General features: G+C 44.1%; 1 protein-coding gene across 5 annotated transcripts in view; it reads right to left on the bottom strand.

Moving 5' to 3' along the window:
- Positions 1-21,190, bottom strand: part of LOC124615566 (centrosomin) — a 406,915-nt gene that overhangs the window by 295,259 nt on the left and 90,466 nt on the right. For 2 of the 5 annotated variants that reach the window (XM_047143544.1, XM_047143547.1), the window contains exon 1: positions 14,623-15,314. The exons of 1 other annotated variant lie outside the window; for it this stretch is intronic. In XM_047143544.1, coding sequence (XP_046999500.1) covers positions 14,623-14,702 — 80 coding nt within the window. In that variant the 5' untranslated portion in view covers positions 14,703-15,314. Of the gene's footprint in view, positions 1-14,622; positions 15,317-21,190 lie in introns of those variants that run through there. 2 more of the 5 variants (XM_047143548.1, XM_047143546.1) reach the window with 2 other exon arrangements.

Genomic DNA, 21,190 nt, shown 5'->3' with positions numbered 1-21,190 from the left:
CTTACCCGAGCACTGTAACTGGAAAAGACACATTCCCCCTATGGAGACGAGTGTAGAATCTGTGCAAACAGCTGGCCGCTGGCGCTAGGATCTATTGTGACGCCTGTTCCACTTTCTTTGGCAAGCGAGGGAACGACATTGTCCCAGTTCCAAGTGACCTCCGTCCACCACACGCTCGTATGTGCAAATGTGTTCTCGTTGTCAACGCCACGTGAAGTGTGTAGACTGGCCACGGAATAACCACAGTGAGCGACTACCACCACCTTGTGGCAAATGGTGGAGAGCAGAGCGGCACGGCGAGTATTATGTTTGGTGCCTTCTCAAGGCAAGTTCCTGGAGCAGGCAGGAGGTTGACAACGGGGACGCCACTGCCATCCTGTGCAATCGAAGCGGCACGCGTGTTGCAACACGAGGGAGTTCCATGTCGATTTTGAAGCACTTATAGCTAGAGGTACCAGTTTGTCGCTGTAACGCAAACGTGTACAACATTATAGCCATGTTGGACTTCCTATTAGACATGAGCGCCAGCGGCGAAACCGGTTAATGGTAGCCAAAGGGCACTGCCTTCAAATCTCCTAATGGGCGCTACTGGTAATTCTATCTCCTTGCCCTCTAAGAACTGTCCTGTTTTTTTTCTTTGTATTAGGCTATACGACAGCCCAAGTATTGAAGTCAAACATGATAACTATGTTAACACTGAAAAAACTCCAAAAATATATATTAACACGAATGAGATTTATGAAGGATGCATGAGAAAGTTAACAACTGAAACAGCACAAATTCATAACGAAAAACGTTCGACACTGCCTAATTACAGGACTGTTTTAATTTAACGCGACTCAAAAACCACAAGGTTAAAAAAATATTTAAAAAGCCACCAAAAACTGAACTACAAGTATCAAAATTAAATTAACATACAATATGTTACATAGTTAGCCTTAACGAAATGAAAAAGCGCGATCACATTCACTGAAGGCAACCATTTACTGTTACAAGAATTTATTGTGTTTTAAATTTTCCTGCAATATAAGGAACACGTTAACCAGCACACTTTCAGAAAAAAGTTTAACTTTATGTATGATCTTTATTACAATAAAGTTCAATTTAGTCCTTTTTCGAAGCATTTCCCGGCCACACAATCCCAAAGTGAGTACAAGATTCTATTAACGAATGCACTGCTAGCAGCACAAGAAATGAGACTTTTCAGCAAAGTAATAAATCCTGTTGGTAAATTTCCTTTTTTTTGTGCTGTTTTCACCTCCATTATCTTCCACCATCTGTCTGGAAGGAACAGTGTTAAAATTAAACCAGGAAATAGTGTGGCAGAAATATTATCAGAAACAGCAATTCTAAACCACACACAACTTGCAATCCACCCTGTATGCATCTCTATGAGCCAGTTTTTCCCACTTTCTTCGTGTTCAGATAGTGAAAGGGATCTAGTATTTGTTCCTTTAGGCTTTTTTTTATTACGTTCCTATAGGGTTCTATGACACCGCTTTCTAAAAGATCGAGCCACAGTTCGACAACTTGTGCTATATTTGCGCTGTCTACTCGTAGAAGGTCCAGGACTCTACAAAACTCTGACAGTTTTCCCAGATGGTGAGTGGCATCTTGACAAAATACATTATCCAAAATTTTGCTAAGGTCAGCAAGTACCACTTCAGAGTGCTCTGTTACAATTTCAACATATTTGGAATAATTACCAATAGAGGTGCATAGGCAATCATGCTGGGAGTTTCGCTTAGCACAAGTCAGGAGCTGCGGCTTAAGACAATTCTTTTTCTTTGATCATCCATGTGGTTGGTGATGGTTCTGAAAGTACTTATGAACATCGCCAAAACGCTTTACTACACTCACAGGTGTTACTACTTTTAAGAGTTGATTAACTTTATCATAAAAAATTTAAGTATTTCATTGTCAACAGGGAAAAAATTTAACTCTCTGGGCTTTTAAAAAATATCCTGCGTTTCTTTTCAAGGTTGGCTACTTGGGATGGAACTGTTAAATGAACTAAGCAATTTAGGTAAGAGTTCAGAGTACATAAAAGTCTGTAGAAGAGACTATCTTAGGAAATATCGCTCAAGTCCTATGGCACATAATAGGTAGCCCCCTTCACCAGTTAACAGTAGTAGTTTAAATGATGGGTAACGATATATGTATACTAGATCCATAGCACACAGACGAATGGTATTATCCTCATGAGAAAAGCAGACCTTCGGAGAGCAGTGTGCTATATGAACCTGGCCAGAACTGCTAGTATACACCAAGTATAGACTGGCACTTTGAGAAGGGTGGCTAGGGGGAGGGGGGGATTCTGGAATATGTGAAGCCCATTTAACACAGAGTAACGTTAGCTGCAAGTTTACTACATACGGCTCCGAAGCCGCGCTGTTGGCTGTTAGGCTGCTTGGTTCTAGGAAGCTTCGTATTCTTATGCTTGTTTGATACAGCGCTAATTTATTTGAATGTTATCTGCGCTGGCCAATTCGGAGTCCTATCGGCGACTGACGCTGCAATCCGAAAGCGCAGTCACGCTGAAAGACGACCGATTGGAATTAATGTCACAGTGTTGTTTAATTACCGCGGATGGTTCCACGGTGGAGTAAAGACAATTATCGCTTCATTTAATGTATACAGGGAAAGAGACGTGCTTACACGATGAGAATGAGTTATGAGTTTTCTTATTTTATTACAGCGAACATCTCTGAGTGCTGAAATTTTGGCAAGCGTTTCAAGTATCACGTGAATCTTGAGGCTAAATGCATTTTTTATCGTGTCAAGACGTCGTGTGCTTCTAACACCTTCAGGATATCTCTAACGTCAAATTGTATTGAAACATGACACACTAACACGACACCTGAAAATCGAGACAGTAAGTTTCATTATATATATATATATATATATATATATATATATTTTGTGTGTGTGTCTTTATACGAGAGGTATGTTAGAGTAAGTACTGTAATATGCTGCCCCGACTCTTCTTGTTACGTACTGTCTCCAAATTTCAGTAGTAAACCTCTTCCTGATGCAGTGCAGAAAGCCTTCTGTAGAGTCTGCTGCTGCAGTTCGTTGAGCATCTCTCGCGCTTACTAAACGCTCTGTCGGATCATCTCTTCTACAAACACAACTTGAAAGCATTCCAAAATGGAAAACATCCGGAATAGTTTGAACACGTATTTGTAAACCACATCACTTGTATGGATTACATTTCCTCAAGATTCGTCCACTGAATCTCAGTTTATCTGTATTCCCAATAGTTTATTTTATGTGGTTAGTATGTTTAAAGTCGCTCCGGACAGTCACTCCTAGGTATTTTACACTTGTTACTATTTCCAGTGATTTTAAGCCAACAGCATAATAGAATGTTAATGGATCTCTTCGTCTATTTATGCGTAATACGTTACACTTATTTGTGTTCAGGGCGAATTGCGACTCAATGCACCAATCATTGCTCCTCCATGGGCCTTGCTGCATTTTCTTTGGCACTTCAATATTCCTACAGCCAATGCTATCTTCTGTGGACAATCCCATGTAGCCTCCTAAGTTATCCACTAGATCATTCATATACATTGTAATCAATAACGGCCCTCTGGCATTCCCTTGGGATGCTGCAGAAATCAGCATATGTCTATTTCGACCCGTTAACAATAAAATATTAAGTTCGGTCTCTTAGAAAATCCTGAATCCAGTCACGAATCAGATACAGTACCCATACAGCTCGTATTTTGTTCACTAATCGACAGTGCGGAATTTTATCTGATCCTATCTGATGGCATCACCTAGGTGCCTCTGCCCATAGCAAGCCTGGCCAAACAGCGTTCCGCGAACTCTCCTGGCTAGCGCTACAAGTGCAGCAGCGAGTGGGTCTGAGGGACGAGGAGGAACAGGCAAAGGCTGCAGCCGGACGCCGTTAGAGCGGGGCTGTCGACTTGTCACACTTTGCCAACAATACCAACTGTGTTACAGTAAAAAAGGCCATGCAACGTACTCAATATGACAGCGGCCTATTGAGGGCTTGAAAAACTTCCACTGGAACATCATTACAAAACTGGTCACAAAGACGGTATGATGCGTTCGTCTTCTGACGAGCAAGAGTGAATGTTAATGAGGCTATCTGGGGGGGGGGGGGGGGGTGAATGGAGCCAAGTAACCATATCTTTTGTGGTGTACATCACCTATTGTTTGATTTCATTATGTCTTGACACAAGGAGGGAATCATTTGGTAATAGATATGGCGGACAAGATTAATGTTATCAAACAGAAATTAATCCTATGGAAAAATCATCTTCAAGTTGATGACCTGAAGCATTACCCAAAACTCAAGACCGTCATTTGTGAACTAGACATGACTATGTTTCAATAACTGAAACCATTTTATGTATTCTCAGAAAAGTTCGAAAACTTTGCACGTTTAAGACTAATTTCGATTTATATGTCAAACTTGTCTCACTTTTGGTTGCTGATACAACAACTCATTACCTCTGACTTGAGCTGATAGACGTACAGTGCAGCACCGCGCTCCATGACTTGTTTGTTCAGTCTAGAAATTTACAAGACACTCATAAAATGTTATCCTAAGAGCAAAATCCTCGACTACACAGACCAGTCGCTAAAAGTTACTTCAGTGTTTGGTTAAACTTTTTCTTCTGTTATAAAACTGAGAAAGCCGACAACTTTCGGGTTTAACAGATTTTAGTCTTCTTAACCTATATTTTTGTATTACGAACCATAGTTCCGGATATATTACATAGTCTAAAATCTAAATATACATAAATTTATAAACATCACTACTTTATATTAAACGCCTGTATGTAAAATGTAGACTGGCAATGGCAAGCAAATCGTTTCTGAAGAAGAGAAATTTGTTAACATCGAGTATAGATTTAAGTGTCAGGAAGTCGTTTCTGAAAGTATTTGTATGGAGTGTAGCCATGTATGGAAGTGAAACATGGACGATAACTAGTTTGGACAAGAAGAGAATAGAAGCTTTTGAAATGTGGTGCTGCAGAAGAATGCTGAAGATAAGGTGGGTAGATCACGTAACTAATGAGGAGGTACTGAATAGGATTGGGGAGAAGAGAAGTTTGTGGCACAACTTGACTAGAAGAAGGGATCGATTGGTAGGACATGTTTTGAGGCATCAAGGGATCACAAATTTAGCATTGGAGGGCAGCGTGGAGGGTAAAAATCGTAGAGGGAGACCAAGAGATGAATACACTAAACAGATTCAGAAGGATGTAGGTTGCAGTAGGTACTGGGAGATGAAGCTTGCACAGGGTAGAGTAGCATGGAGAGCTGCATCAAACCAGTCTCGACTGAAGACCACAACAACAACAACAACAACAACAACAACAACATGTAAAGGTTTTTGCAATTCACCTTACTGTATTAGCACTACCTACCTAATGTACTTATTTAACTAAATTTCCTTTGGCGCAATAATAAAAACTGGAAGATAAATACTGTTGATAAAACCTCCCTCATAAATGTAGGCTGCAATATTCGCCTTTCAGAAGCAGTCGCGCTATTTTGCAAGCACGTCTTCCTAAGTTCCCTGCACGTACAGCATTCAGCCGTCTCACTCACGTTGCTGCTCAGAGCAGCGCTGTGGTGGTAAAGTCAGAGCGCTCAGCAGATTTGGTTGGTGCTCTCTGAGCGCAAACATTGGTCAGGCCTAGTCTACGGCGTTTCTCAAGGTCATTACCGGAGTCCACGTTGGTTTTTGGATACGATTTTTTAGCGTTCCAGAACCATCACTACGCGCGAGCATAAAACCTTGTACCATAATTCTGTGGCAGACTGACGTTCGCAATATACAGGCCTACAATTACGCGCATCTGCCCAACGACACTTTCTTCTTACTGTGCATCGCTCAACACAAAAATATCTAGCTGCGCTAGTATCATCCTAACGTCGACACTTGAAACAAACGTTTTGGCAGTAAATAGCTTTCCGTAGATCTCGGACAGTACGGCAGCTTTTGGGAGGCAAGCTAGACATCCCAGGTGCTGCTAGCCAACAGTGATGCGCGCCGTCAAACAAACGTACGGCGAAACTTGCTCCTCTACAGCTTACGGAACCAGAGCCTCGTATGTAGGCTGTTCTTGCAGGGTAGGCAACATTAAAAGCAAGTAGCATTTGTGTCACGTATTTTTAGTAAAGAGGAGATTTACAGTCGATCAACGGTCGCCTTAAGTTTCTGCATACTCTAATCTGATATCTTATTGCTACAGATTACAAAATACTACTTAACTACTACATGATGCTGCTGCTAGTAGAATTACTGGATAACTAACATTGGCATCCCCCGAAAATAACTCTGGCCGACCTGTACAGATTCCCGCGTCTACACAATCCTCTTTCAGCAGTGTTAAATTACAGTAGAGTACAGTAAATCCCGTTTGTTGGACTGGAAGTAAGTAGGCGCTAACCGGTAAGACAGACTATTCTGACAAATTCTGGTAACCTCCTTTCCCTCACATCCGTTACTATTCGCGCCAACCAAAATACAGCAGCTTGTAGAAAATGAAGATGATCGCGCTTCGAAGTCTCGTCGACAACAGGCGTAACGTTGCAACGGCAGAACTGTATAGGCTTTGCGGAGAATTTAGGATAGTGTCCCAGTGAGACTTACCGTCTCAGCTGGAAGCGTCGTGTAAAGTGTGCCACAACGCTAGTGGCATATGATGTTTCAATAGGATTGAAGAAGCATTTGGCCTCACGAGACACGGAGCACGCAGATTTGTTTGCTGTAAAGGAACTCTTCTCGGCGTATAAGTACGACTTTCGTCTGTGCAGATTAAACCAAGCAATCCACTGTGGAGCCATTCGCGGTAATTAAAAAGCACTATGTAGTTAACTCCAGCCGATCGTCTTTTAGCGTGACTGCGCTTCCAGATTGTGACGTCAGACGCCGGCGGGGCTCTCGATTGGCCAGCGCAGGTAGTAATGAAAGAAATTACCAAGAAAATAGCATCGGATCTATCACCTGAAAGCACGCGAAGCTCCTTGGCACCTAACAGCGTAAAGCCAACAGTGCCTGCTTCCGAACCGCAACTAGTACAGCTGCAACAAATTTTAATCCATGTGACATGGGCTTTATACCCCTAGTATCCCCTGCCCCCTCCCCCTTCTCAAAATGCCAGGTTATATTTGCTTACAGCAGTAGTCCTCCTAGACTCTGTACTGACCGACAAAACAAGCCCTGATACGGGAAAGAAACAGAGTGCACCCCAATCAGGCCGCCTTCGCTGCTCTCCTGCTAATTCATTTCTGTCTAAACCTACGCGTGTCAAAGAAAAACAAAATGCCGCTTGTCAAACTTCAAAATTGGTTCAAATGGCTCTGAGCACTATGGGACTTATGAGGTCATCAGTCCCCTAGAACTTAGTACTACTTAAACCTAACCAACCTAAGGACAGCACACACATCCATGCCCGAGGCAGGATTCCAATCTGCGACCGTAGCGGTGCTTGTCAAACTGGAGAAGTCTACTGTTCTGTACAGTCCGAATTCTCACTTGCCAGGTACAGACTAAGCTGTGAACTGCTTATAAGGCGTTAAGGCAGCCAATGAGCTTCGAACTTAATGTCTCATTTGCTTTAATGTATTTTCTTTATTCACAGCTACGTGTAATACTCTAGATAATAGCTCGAATGGCGAATTCCAAGAAAAGTGGTAGGCAAAATGAATTATTGAAGAGGGAGGGGAGCACTCATGTGAACTATTTTTAGTAGTTCGATGCAGCTACAATAATTAATTTTCAAAAATTGCATGACGGCTTACTTAGCTTACGAATATCCAAGGAAGATATCCAGCCCACATGCGATAAGTAAGACCAACATCTTCAACACAAGGTTTTTCCTGATAATACTTCCTTCACACTGTAACTAGCTTCGATGTCAGCGAAAAATTACCAGCACAGGGTACTTACCGATCGTGGATGCTGAAATAAGAATCAACTGCATGATCATTCAGGTACGTGTTGTTTTAGCGCCTAGTGCATTTCGCAAAATAGTGTCGTTCTCGCAGTAAAGGACCTAGCACTATCAAGACCATGACAACTGTTATAAATTCATTGAACACCCTGTAGTATAAACTAATGTTATATAACAGCGTTCTTGGGTACGCCCACTAGATCCAGAGGAGGCTACACAGGCGGTAAATGGATGATAGAGGCACTGAAAACCCTATAGCAATGCAATGGAGAAGTCCAGATAGGCAGATGTATTTTCCAAGACTACTAGTTCTCTGAATTACGTTTTGTAAAGAGCCTAAACCATAAGAACATTTAGCGAGCTGGAAACATTAACTGAAACAGCTGACGCCATTGTTAAGGTACGTCAATATATCCTATGCCAGTAACAAGTCGCAGTATGGGTTCAACTTTAATGTTTCTTTGGCGCAAACACATCGCGGGAGGTGGACCAGTGATTACGACACTCGACTTGCAAACGGTAGGAGCCATCCAACGTTAGTAATTTCGGATCCACATAGGTCCTTCGTTCCTTATAACAGAATTAGAGAAGTCAGCTACGAAAACCGTGTGGAAAGAGATGTTATTGCATCCATGTGCTTTAATACAGTATGTACCTGATGACTGGAACGATTTTTTTTTTTTTGTCTATGCTTCCGGCTTATGAGAAAGTGACATAGAAAATATTTCAGTACATCGACTGCTCACAGAGTTTTTAAACAACCTGCCGCACTGATAAGCGGGGCTTACGAAGTTCGCTCTCTGCTATTCTCTTCACACTTATAGCATTTGAAGGTCAGGGCCCGAAGATCAATTTCGTAGAGCAGCACCAGGCAATAAAGCAAAAACAAAATAAAACTTGAAAAACTGTCATTGAAGATTAGAAGATTTCCGAGCGCTGTTTACTACAAAACATATGTTGCATTTTTTTAACTCATTTTCAAAGTATCTGACGCTTGAATTTATTCATGGGAGGTCAATTCTGTAAGGAATCTGGGTTTTATTAGTTCGTTAATAATCTGCAAATGCTTTACACTTAAAAGGCTCGTAAATCATCTAAGCTGATTTTTCTTTTTTTTCATAAATGCATCGTACTTTCGTAAGAAACTGATGTCCGGCCACTGATCTTCGGTACCTGTAAGTATGAAGGAAATCGTCCCTTTGCGAGAGTTTCCCGCAAACTGCATCAAACATGGAGCATGCCGAATGAGCGCTGACACGTGAGATCTATTTGTGTGAAAATATCATAAAGCCTAAAAGAACTTTAAAATAACATTTCTTTCATTTTCTATCAGATAACTATGGTCAGGAAAAAAGCAATGTGGTCAGGGAAAAGAAAGTGAAACAAATCGCTGTTTCATGCTCTACTTTACTCCCTCAAACTAATGGACTACACCTTTCCAGAGTCTGATCGCCCCTGCGTAAAATTCAGACACCAACACACGTAAAATCGAAAATGTATCACATACTAATGTGTTGATTTGGTGCTTGTACCATGAAGATACCCTATGCGCGCATTCTAGGAGGGCTCTTGACGAGGTGACTGACGGAGTAGGTAAGTAGGTAAGTCGATAGAAATCGAATTACGTCGTTTAGTATTGTTTGCTTTTTTGTTGGAAAAGAACACTTGTTAGTGCGTCTACAGATTCAGTAGTGCATCCGTCGAGTTAACAATAGCTGAAATGTCACATGTAAATGAGTTTGAAATAATAATATTTGTTGAGACTTGAAAGCAATAATTACTTTGTTGTCGAATAGTTATAGTTGGTACCGACCGCAAAGCATTCACAGCTAGTCAGCAAAGTTCGATTTTTATCGATTTGGCCGCTCTCATCAACCATACTGCAGAGAGAATGCTTACACCAAGGGTATAGTATGCAGACAGACATATGTCTTACACGGTCCTCAAATTAACCGGTATTTAAATGGCAATATACGAGGGTAATCCCAAAAGTAAGGTCTCCTATTTTTTATAAGAAAAAATTTGAAAATTGTAACTACTGTAATTTCGAAAGTTTGTCTGCCTGGAAATGTACTGTTGTCCCAAGCATATTGCAACAAACGGTGTATTTCTATCGCTGCTCGTTTAGTTTTTATTGCCGTTTCAAATATACCGGTCATTTTTGAAACACCCTGTATATAGACCTGTTTATTTCTACAATGGTTTACATCAGTTTACAGCTTGAACATTTAGCTATTTTTCGACATAATCACCATTTCTGTCTACGTATTTTCGTAGACGCTGTGGTAGTTTTTGTATGCCCATGCCATACCAGCTCGCGGCCATGCTGTTCAGAAAGTTATGAACCTCTTCTTTCGCCTCGTCCTCGGAGCTTTGTCGCTGGGACCAAAATTAACGCTGGCAGGCACTGTGAGAGACTGAAAAAAACTCAAACGGGCAATTCAGAATCGGAGAAGAGGAATGTCGAGCAAGGGCGTACACATTCTCCATTGACAACGCTCGCCCGCACATAGGCAAACCGTTGCTTTCCTGCAACAGCTTCAGTGGAACAATCACCCACCCACCCTATAGTTCTGACTTGGCGTCCAGCGACTATCACCTGTTCTCTAGGTTAAAAGAACGTTTGGCCGGGAAGCGAGTCTGCTCCGACGACGAGGTGAAAGAAAAGGTTCATAACTTTCTGAACAGCATGGCCGCGAGCTGGTATGGCATAGGCATACAAAAACTGCCACAGTGTCTACAAAAATGCATCGACACAAATTGTGATTATGTCGAAAAATACCTAAATGTTCAAGCTGTAAACTGATGCAAACCATTGTAGAAATAAACAGGTCTATGTACTTATAAAAAAATACGACCCCTTACCTTTGGGATTACACTCATATGTTAAAAATATATGTATTACACCTGCAGATCTGTCGAGAGCTACCATCTATATATGAAGCACAAAGTTGACTTGTCTGCTATAGCGTATAATAATGAAGTGATGTAACGACTTCGATTTAACCTTACGAATTATTTAGAATGCAAGAGTGTTAAGAGCCCTTGTACAGTTCTATGGCGTATACAAATTGTGGAAAACGACAACGACGGAAACGCATGTGGTGCTGATTCAAGTGCCCATAAATGAAAACGGGAGCAGAAAATGTGTTAACATACTCGAACCATTCGTAATTTATATGGGTTATCAATCTTAACTTTACTTTCTATGTGTTCGACACACTGTCATTGATCTTGAAACATCAAAGCAAATAGTTGCGGTCTTCCGTGCGTGGACACTAATCTGTAACGGGCTCTACATCCCTTCATAGTTACAGCGTTCCACGCCAATTTGAACCTGTTTAATGTATTTAAGCCCTGCAGTCCCTCTACGATCCCCCCCCCCCTCCCCCGTCTCCTCTTCATTACCAAATCGTGTATTCTTAGTTGCCTCAGGATATGTAGTTTGTATCAGCTGACAGTACCTCGTTACTTATCCGATTTACCCATTTAACCTTCTGTATTCTTCTGTAATACCACGTTTCAATAGCTTGTACCCTCTTGTCTCAAAAATCATGATTTTATTGGCAGAATTGTGTGTGTGGGGGGGGGGGGGGGGGGGGGGAATTGTCGAAGGGGACCAAGAGATGAACACAGCAAGACCACCACCACCACCACCACCACCACCAACAACAACAACAACCAAAATTATCTTTTTCAGAAAAGCTATTCTTCTTATTGCGCCAGTCTAAAAGCAGAAGTAAATACGATATAACATGCTGCCCTAATAGCGAAACTTATTTACTGCTATTACTGCCTCTCACCCCAATCTAAATCAGTATTATCTGATTTAATTAAATTACACTATTATCCTCCCCTGGCTTTTGTGTTGTTCATCTTGTAACCTATTTTCGTGACAATATGCAATCCATTTTACGGATCTTCCAGGTCATTTGCTGTCTCTGAAAGGATTACAATTTCGTGAGGAAACGAAGTTTTTTTTGTTTGGTCCCCTGAATTTTAATTCCCTGTCCAGATTTCTCCTTTGTTTCATTCACAACTTGCTTAATGGACAGACTGAACAACATACGGGATAGGCTATAACCGTGTTTTAGATCTTTCTCATCAACTGTCTCCCTTTCATATCCTTCGACTCTTGTAACAGCATTTTTGTTTTTATCCCCGTTGCCTTCGGAATTTCAATGAGTGTATTCCAGTCAACATTGTTGGAATCCCAATACGACGATCGTCATCGTAGCGCACAGCAGTCTGCCATCACATTTAAACGGACGTCGGTAGTACGACATGTGACGTTCCACGTTTCAATCTAGTCCAAAAGGCGCCATTGCTGGCAGTGACGAGCAACTTCACAAATGTTGCAAACGTTTACTGCTGCTAAGACCAATATCGGTATTTTGTTCGTGTCTTGTGATAGCACCAACCGGTATTTTTTTATATAAAGAGTGTCTTGACAAATTAACACGTAACGAACATGATTTTATCAGACGTAGCTACCTCTTACCACTCGCCTATCCTCGTAAGAAGTTACGACACGAATAGCCACAGTGTTGGTGATGGCAGAGCCCACAGTTCCGTGTTTTAACGGCAAACTGGCAACACCCGTTGGGCTGGTGGCCCAATGGAAGTCGCACCCAGCTGGGCTGGTGGGAACACGGGACGGACAGCGAGGGGACCGCACCAGCTGCGAACAGGAAGACAATGTGCCGCGCAGATGTGTATTATGCGCCCTGAGCCCCCTCTAAATGATTCTATTTATAAATCAAGCGCCCAGCGCTCTGACACACGGCACCAGTGCTAGCTGGGCTACAGTCTGAAATACGAAAGGAAAGCTGGGCCCAGTGTCACACACGGCCACAAAAACAAACACGCTCACGCTCGCTCGCTCTCTCTCTCACTCTCTCTCTCCTCTCTCTCTCTCACACACACACACACACACACACACACACACACACACACACACACCACCGTCAATGTTGGCAACACTGAACGTACAGGATTTTTGTTTTATATAATACCGTACGACACTTCTGGGAACACTGTTCACTCTTATCACATACATGATAGCGGTTTAACCGCTATAGTTTCTTCAGCAAATTTCTTCTTCTTAGCTGCCTATTCGAGCATCCTGTAGGGTCCAAAATTTTGTTTATTCAGACACGCGAAACCGCTACCAATGTACTGGCGGCCCTCTACAGCAACGCGATCGTCATTTCACGAAGTCGTCGCTGGGAACAACAAAGCACCATCGCAAAGAGAAATGCGACGGAAGTAACCAGCGACTCTAAACTACATAAAATGTTAACTAACGAGACCGCTTAAAAATAACAGCCTTTTTCACCAACAGCAACCGATACTTCACTGAAATATGTTCTTGCCGATAGCCTGCAAAAAAGTATCTAAGAACAGGTCTGACTAGACAAAAGAAAAATCTAAAACAAGAGCAACAAAAATAAAAACACGATAAAAGCTTATTCATAGAAAAAGTGGGACAAGTTACTAACGAAAGCAAAACAGAGGTTCCACGGCCAAGAGTAGTCAGCAAAAATCAGGTCATAGAAATATCATTAAGGCAGACATTACGTATTACGTTTAGTGAAAAACTACAGCGATTACTTTTTGCAATTATGCACAAAATTTATTTACAAGCTGCATCGTAATTTCTTTTGTTACGCGATCATCGTGAACAATCCCGAACGAAATAAATTTAACAATACAAAATTATTTTTTCCGTCATATAGTTTCAGTTGAATTTACATGCGATAACAAGACTGGAAGGGGGAGGGAGGGAGCGCAAGCATTGAAACCAAACAATATTAGATACGGGAAAGGAGAGTGAAGGAAAGATTTGATAAGGTTATAATTCAATAGTTATCTGGTGCCTGTGAGGTCTTACGTCCAGATCTCGTTAACTTCAAGAACATCCTCCCACATAGAATGAGTGACGATATCCCACGCAAAGATAGTTACACCCGAAACAATGAAACCACATCAAATATCAGATGTATCGGTGAAAACATGAATATTTTAACTGTTCCACGAATGTTACATACAAGAAAATAGGTACAGGTTCTTTACCGTTGGACACAAGATAGATAAGGATTTAATACCCCGTCGACGAGGTGGTCATTTGATCTGTAGCACCAGCTAGTTTTTGGAGTAAGATGGGTAAGTAAATCGAGACGCTGGACAAAAACAACAACAACAACAACAGGAGCAGCAGCAGCAACGAAATTAAGATAAAAACTTGCTCAGGTAATTAGTGCAACATAGATCGCCATGATAAAGAGTAGTAATAGTCATATGTAGTAATAGTCATGTACTAAGATGAAGCAAAACTTTAGATTCGGTATTTGTTAGAACGCATAAAGTGGGCTTCCTAGCTGGCGAGACCCCCTCCATGTGCCATCATCAGATTTCTTGCATAACCACGCTACTCGCTCATCAATGATACAGGACTCCAGCGAACAATGACACCTCTACCGCTTCCATGCCCAACGGATTCTCAATGCTACCATGAGTCATCTTTAGCGAGAGGCAATGCGGCCCGATGAGAGCTCTTACGAATCCTGTAGCTTCACTTGCTACACAGAAACGGGAGTGTAGCAGCCGTTACAGACGGATCAGCCAGGCTGGCTGGGGCGAGAGCTAGCTGCCCGCAATGGCGGCGCGGAATACTCACCAGAAGGGGCTCTGTTCAGAGCTCTGCACGGTCGGACGCCTCGGCGGGCTGCGGATCGTACCGAACCTGAAGACGGACATCGTTATTTACAACACTGCGCGACTAGTCACAGTTCTCTACGGCGAAGCGCGGCCACCCAACTAAACGGATGCGAAGCTATCAAATTTACAAAAATTTACACCACTTTCGAAACACTACGGTCGGATTACAACGGACGATGAACGACGGCGGAAGTTCCTTTTCCTTAATACTTTTCTTCTTGTACTGCAGGTCCACACACGGAATCACCACTGCTTTCTTCACGGCACAATTTCGCTCCGAATACGAAAAATTAATTACCCGATTGAGTTTTCGGAACACGGAATCTGACGGCAATTTTGAAAGAGTTTGCACGAGCGTTTTATAAATTCTTTCTTATTTTTTCTTAAGCTCGACGCACTCGGCAATAGACGGAACGAATAGCTCGTGTGTACTAGCGGAGAAACCGGAAAAAAAATTACGCGACGCGGAAAGGGAAGAACGGGGCAGTCCAGAACCGGAGGGGCCCTCGCATGTCACGGATCGACAACGAGCTCACGCCAGTGCTTTTTCCTCCGCTTGAGCATCTTGCGGTGGCGGGCGAACGTCGTCGGCGGTCATCGCGGCGGCTGGCGTCGCCGCATCCACGGAACACGACCTCGCGCCATCGCTGTCTGTTACACACTGAGCGCCGGGGTCGCCCGCTGCCGCCGCTCAGCGCTGGATGCTGGTGCGCCGTTGCTAGGCGACCGCTACCACGCATGCCCGGCGGCTGCGATCGATGTCAGCAAGCACACTGGGACCTCCCCTCCCCTTCACCCTCTGCCTTATCTCTCGCGAGCGCGGCAAACATCCTGTGGAGACGTTAGGCGGGGGTCCTGTAGCGGTTTTATGAGGCGACGCGTGTGCTTCCTTCGCGGCTAGGCTTCAGCCCGAACAAAACCAGGTTGGTGGCACGTTAGATGCGAAGGAAATTTTTTCATTCAGCGTATATAAGAACTGCAGATTAGCCACTGTGACACCAAGAGGGTGGAGATTCAAAGGTGCTGAAATGGCCAGAAAGCCAAGGCCACCTGATTAAATTTACGCGTGGGGTCACGTTTGGTGGAAAATAAGCACACAGGACAAAAATAATTCGCAACCCCCTAGCACACGTCACGCTAATGCCGCGTAACCTCGCCTCTAACCTTGATAGTGATCTCGTTTTGACGATAGTGAGGCTTGCCAATACTTTTACACATCCTGCTCAAGCCAAGCATTGATGATTAGATCCATACGGTTACCGAAGTGCGGGAATGTTGATTACTGTTGCAAATAGTGCCAGACATACCCGCATTATATGGAATGACGATCGGGTGACTGCGGGACAGTCGAGGTGCGGTAGAGTGTATCAGGCGTTCTTCAGACTGCGAACGTGTGGGTGCAGCTCTGCGAACACGTCTGTTGTCACCTTGCAGACGGGAGTGTCCACAGCACGCTCATCATAATGTAAAAGGAAGGGCTATACATGGCCGTCGAAAATTGAGATAAACATCTCCTTCATATTTACGGAAACCTGTATCAGTAGGCCAAAGACATGGTACAAAAACATTCCCAAAAGAACACACAACCATACCTGGCTTGAACTACGCCCTCCACACATTACGGGGTAAACGCCATATTGAAGCCTTGCATCCGCTGAAAAGAGAAAATCGCAACTCGTCGGACCACATCACACACCTCCAGTCAGCTACTATTCCGCATCTGCGTTTGGCCCACCGATGTCGTGAGCTACTGTAAGAAATGGCCTTTTCCCAAGTATCCGAATCCTCATGCCCATCACAAACAGTTTCCATCAAAATATTAACTCGGAAACTGGTTTCCATGCTTTAACTAACAGTAATAGTTGCTATCTGGTTTGAGAAATTTTTCAGTGACAAGGCGTGACATTCATCTCTTGGTTCCCGTTGGTTATGCTCTTTTTTTTTCCAAGTTTTACGTGTTGTTACATGGCTGTGAGTGGCACAATTCCGACTAGATACGTTGGATAGTCTCCTTTGATACACCAATATACTGGGTAACTTCATTCACCATGTGCTCATGTGCACTTCCAAACGCGACAGGTCCTTGCTGCTATTTTTCACGAATACACGTCGACCCATCCACTGATCTAATTCCATATAACCGACAGCCAACTTGCACATATAAGCCACTCCACTATCGTTACTTACCGGCAGCAATCGAGGGTCAGATGATCGCCTCGTACCAGCCCTATACCATCAACAACACTCCAATATACTCTTAAAGAGGAGGAGGAGGAGGAGGAGGAGGAGGATGATGATTTGTTTGTGGGGCACTCAACTGTGCGGTTATCAGCGCCCGTACAAATTCCCAACCTTTGCTCAGCCCAATGTCGCCACTTTCATGAATGATGATGAAATGATGAGGACAACACAAACACCCAGTCATCTCGAGGCAGGTGAAAATCCCTGACTCCGCCGGGAATCGAACCCAGGCCCCCGTGCTCGGCAAGCGGGAACGCGACCGCGAGACCACGAGCTGCGGACTCTTAAGGAGGTGGCTAATATTTTTCCCCGTGATTTTTCCCTTACCAGCAGCCGAGCGAGTACGAAACAGCAAGGTTGTATTTATTAAAGTTACGAAGCCAGATCCGGCGATCGTACTGAGTAATGTCTCTGATGATGATGATGAGGTTCCATACTCCGAGGAGCGTAGGGGACGATGCGGGAGACCCGCACCGCCGTACTAGGCAAGATCTTAGTGGAGGTGGTTTGTCATTGCCTTCCTCCGACCGTAATGGGAATGAATGATGATGATTATGAAGACGGCACAACAACAACCAGTCATCTCGAGGCAGGAAAAATCCCTGAACCCGCCGGGAATCGAACCCGGAACCCCGTGTGCGGGAAGCGACAACGTTAGCACAAGACCTGGAACTACAAAATCGCTGCTAATTCTTTCCAGGAATCATTATTTCATCTGGCCTATCTACAGAAATCTTTGGTGCGGTTGGACCTACGGAACGGTAACGTATACCTGCATATCTCGAGCACGCAAGCCACTCCATCTCGGCAAAGTCCACCTCGCTATTTGCTACTGCAGCACAGATTCAGCAAAGACAAAACTAATATTTCTCGCTGACAAGCAGCTCAACTGTCTGGTTCAATGATGGCACCCTCGACAATAGGATATTCCGGGTGTAAAATAATTCATTCGGACCTCCGGGAGGGCAAAACTCAGGACGATATCAGGAAAAACGAATCTGGGTTTCTACGGACCGGAGAGTGGAATGTTGGATGCCTTTATCTGCAGTTAGAGTAATATAATTTAAAACAGGAAATGGGTAGGCTGAAATTAGATATTATGGGAATTAATGAAAGCGTAGTTGCAGGAAGAACAAGTCTTCCGGTCAGGTGAATGCAAGCTTATAAATACAGAGTCAAATAGGGGTAATGTATGAGCAGATCTAATAATGAATAAATACGAATGCGTATATGGGACTATAATCAGGGAAGCAAACATTATCGTAGCCAAAACAGACACAAAGCCAACACCAGAGCAGTACATTTTACATGCCGATTAGCTCCGCATATGAAGATACTGAAAGAATTTATGAGGAGATGAAAGAAATTTATCAAATAGTTAAGGGAGCAAAGGAGACGAAAATTGATTGATTGATTAATTAATTTTTTGGGTTGGGGGTTGGGAATGGAATTCAACAGTACGGAAAGGAAGAAATGAAAAAACAGTAGTAGAATGTGTACTGGCGAAAAAGGAATGAAAAAGGAAGCCGCAGAAAGTTAAATCTGCGTCGGGTAGATATCGTCGACCAAAATGGACGTACTGCTAAGCGCTGTGCCAGCGCGATATTTGTGCTAAGAGGTCCGCCTGCTTAGCTGGGTGGTGACGTGCTTGTCTCCCATGCAGCGGGCCCGGGTTCGATTCCCGGCCGGGTTGGATAATTTCTCCACTCGAGGACTGGGTGTTGTGTTATCATTTCATCCTCATCACCGGCACACAAGTCGCCCAATGTGGCGTCGACTGCAATAAGACTTGCACTTGGCGGCCTAACTTCCCCGGATGAGGCCTCCCGGCCAACAATGCCCTACACTAATTTCATTTCATACTAAGAGCTCTCACACTAAGTAGAGCATCAACGACGGGCAGTCGAAGTTATAAGTATTACAAAGAAGGAATAAAGTTTAGTATCATGTTTTACCCAGGAACCTGACTGTAGAGCTCATACACACTGAAATACCTGCTTCACAGTACCGCAGCGAGCCGCTAAAGGAGTCTAAATAAAATTGCTAAGTTCCTTGATGAAGTGGGGGTATTCAGCGGCAATTCGGATTCTGCATTACGAGGGAAATAACTCTACAACCGTGTGTATTGGACAGGCGGCAGTGTATAGCAACACTGCACCATTATATGACACGGTGGTTAGGTTACCCAGATGCTTCCAGTATTATAATGATTTTAGGTGAGGATCGCTCACCATCGTCCTGAAGAAAAGTCAGCATACCAATTCCATAGGTGGGGACAAAGGCTGTCCCCACATGCAGAGCAGTTTATAATGCTTTAAAGTCTGTCTCCCTTCCGCATCAATTTAGGGGGAAGGCCCAACAGTTCACAAAATTTCACCACTTTTGCACCATTGGAATCAGAATCGGCGAGAATGGTAGGCAAATCTCCATCGAGACTGAGGGGTGACCTGATATCATCATGTAAGACACACGTTGTCAAAATATGTTACCCTGAGCAGAGTAGTGGATCCTCCCGCCGGAGGAGGAAGCCACGTGTTAAAGAGATATGTTCGATGCGCAGCCTGGTACGCAGAACCTCCTTCCAATGATGAGGCTGACGAAGTCCGCCATGCTTGTGGGGTCGATTAAAGCGACTGCAGTTTGTCTTTCGTCACCTTCAACCATTCAGCCTCCCATTGATGGAAATGATGGTTGGTAGGTTTGATTAAAAGAGGGGGGAAATGGCCCAAATTACGAGGTCATCAGTCCCTTGTTCTGAATAAAAGAAATCCACAAATATGAGAATAAAACAAACGAGACTGACAACTCAAAACGGAATGAAAGGTAAAAATCACAAGAACGATGAAGGGCAACAAACATGTAAATGGACAACAGGGGACAAGAAAACCACAGAAACGCAAGAAACGGAATGAAGAGGTTAAAACATAAAAGCAAATTACCATGGCTGGCTGACCATGAGAATAAAAAAAGGAGAAGCCAGCCACTAGGCAACACATTAAAACCTCCACCCTAAATTGGCCAATGAGGAGCTGTCAGATACAATTAGCGACCAGTAACCCCATATTTCGTCGCTGAGCAGTCAAAGTGGAACAATGCACCAGAATATGGGACACTGTCAACTGGGCGCCGCACCTACTCTCAGAAGGGTCTTCACGGCACAGGAGTTAACTGTGGGTCGCCCAAGCGTAGCCAATGCGGAGCCGGCATAGGACAACTGATTCCCTGCGAGAGGCCCGCATGGAAGACTTCCACACATTCGTAGTCTCCCTAATGACACGCAGTTTGTTGTGCATACTGTTATGTCATTCCGTCTCCCAAAGCCGAAAAACCCTACAGCGTAAGGCAGAACGCAGGTCAGGTTCAGAGATGCCCATCTCCAGAAGCGGTTTTCGCATAGCCTGTTTGGCCAGCCTGTCGGCAAGTTCGTTGCCTGGGATGCCGACGTGTCCTGGGGTCCCCACAAACACAACTAAACGGTGGGACCGGTCCAGGGCATAGAAGGACTCCTTCCTGGAGGGACGCTACCAAAGGATGGTGGGCGTAGCACTGGTCGATGGCTTGTAGGCTGCTCAAGGAGTAACTACACAGAAGAAACTTCCCGGGGCATGAACGGATATACTGAAGTTCACAAGAGATGGCCATCAGACCTGCAGTGAATACACTGCAGCCATCGGGCAAAGAATGCTGTTAAAAATGGTCTCTGTGGACGCTGGCGAGGCCAACATGATCATCAGCCATCGAGCCGTAGGTGTAAATCACTTAAGAGTCCAGGAACACGCCAAGAATCGAGAGCAAGTGACAGCAGAGATCGGCAGGAGTAACTGAGTCCTTAAGGTCATGCAAAACGACCTGACGAGTCTGCGGCCTAGTTGTACACCATGGAGGTGTATGCGGGCGGACCTGGATGGAAGGTGGCAAAGGAAAGGACTCCAATTCAAACAGAAGGGATCGCACTTGATCCGCAATCGTTAGCCTTGACCTGGGCCGCCGATGCGGGAGATTAACTGCCGCGGGTGGGAATGTGTGCAACGTAACTGGCGAGCTGTTGTGCACGTCGGATCTGCAATGGAGGGACTCCGGCCTCCACCAGGACACTGGTAACTGGACTCGTTCTAGAAGCTCCTGCCGCTAGGCGAACGCCACAGTGGGGCACTGGTACGAGGACGCGCAACGCTGAGGGCGCCACCAAACCATAAACCAGACTCACATGGATAAGGCAGGATTGAACGAAGGCTTTGTAGAGCTGCAGCAGCGAAGAGCGATCTGAACCCCAGTTGGCATTGATC

The sequence above is a fragment of the Schistocerca americana genome, chromosome 5 (genome assembly GCF_021461395.2).
Source record: "Schistocerca americana isolate TAMUIC-IGC-003095 chromosome 5, iqSchAmer2.1, whole genome shotgun sequence".
Taxonomy (NCBI): domain Eukaryota; kingdom Metazoa; phylum Arthropoda; class Insecta; order Orthoptera; family Acrididae; genus Schistocerca; species Schistocerca americana.
Note: the sequence above shows the minus strand (reverse complement) of the source record. Positions and strands in the feature narration are given on the sequence as shown.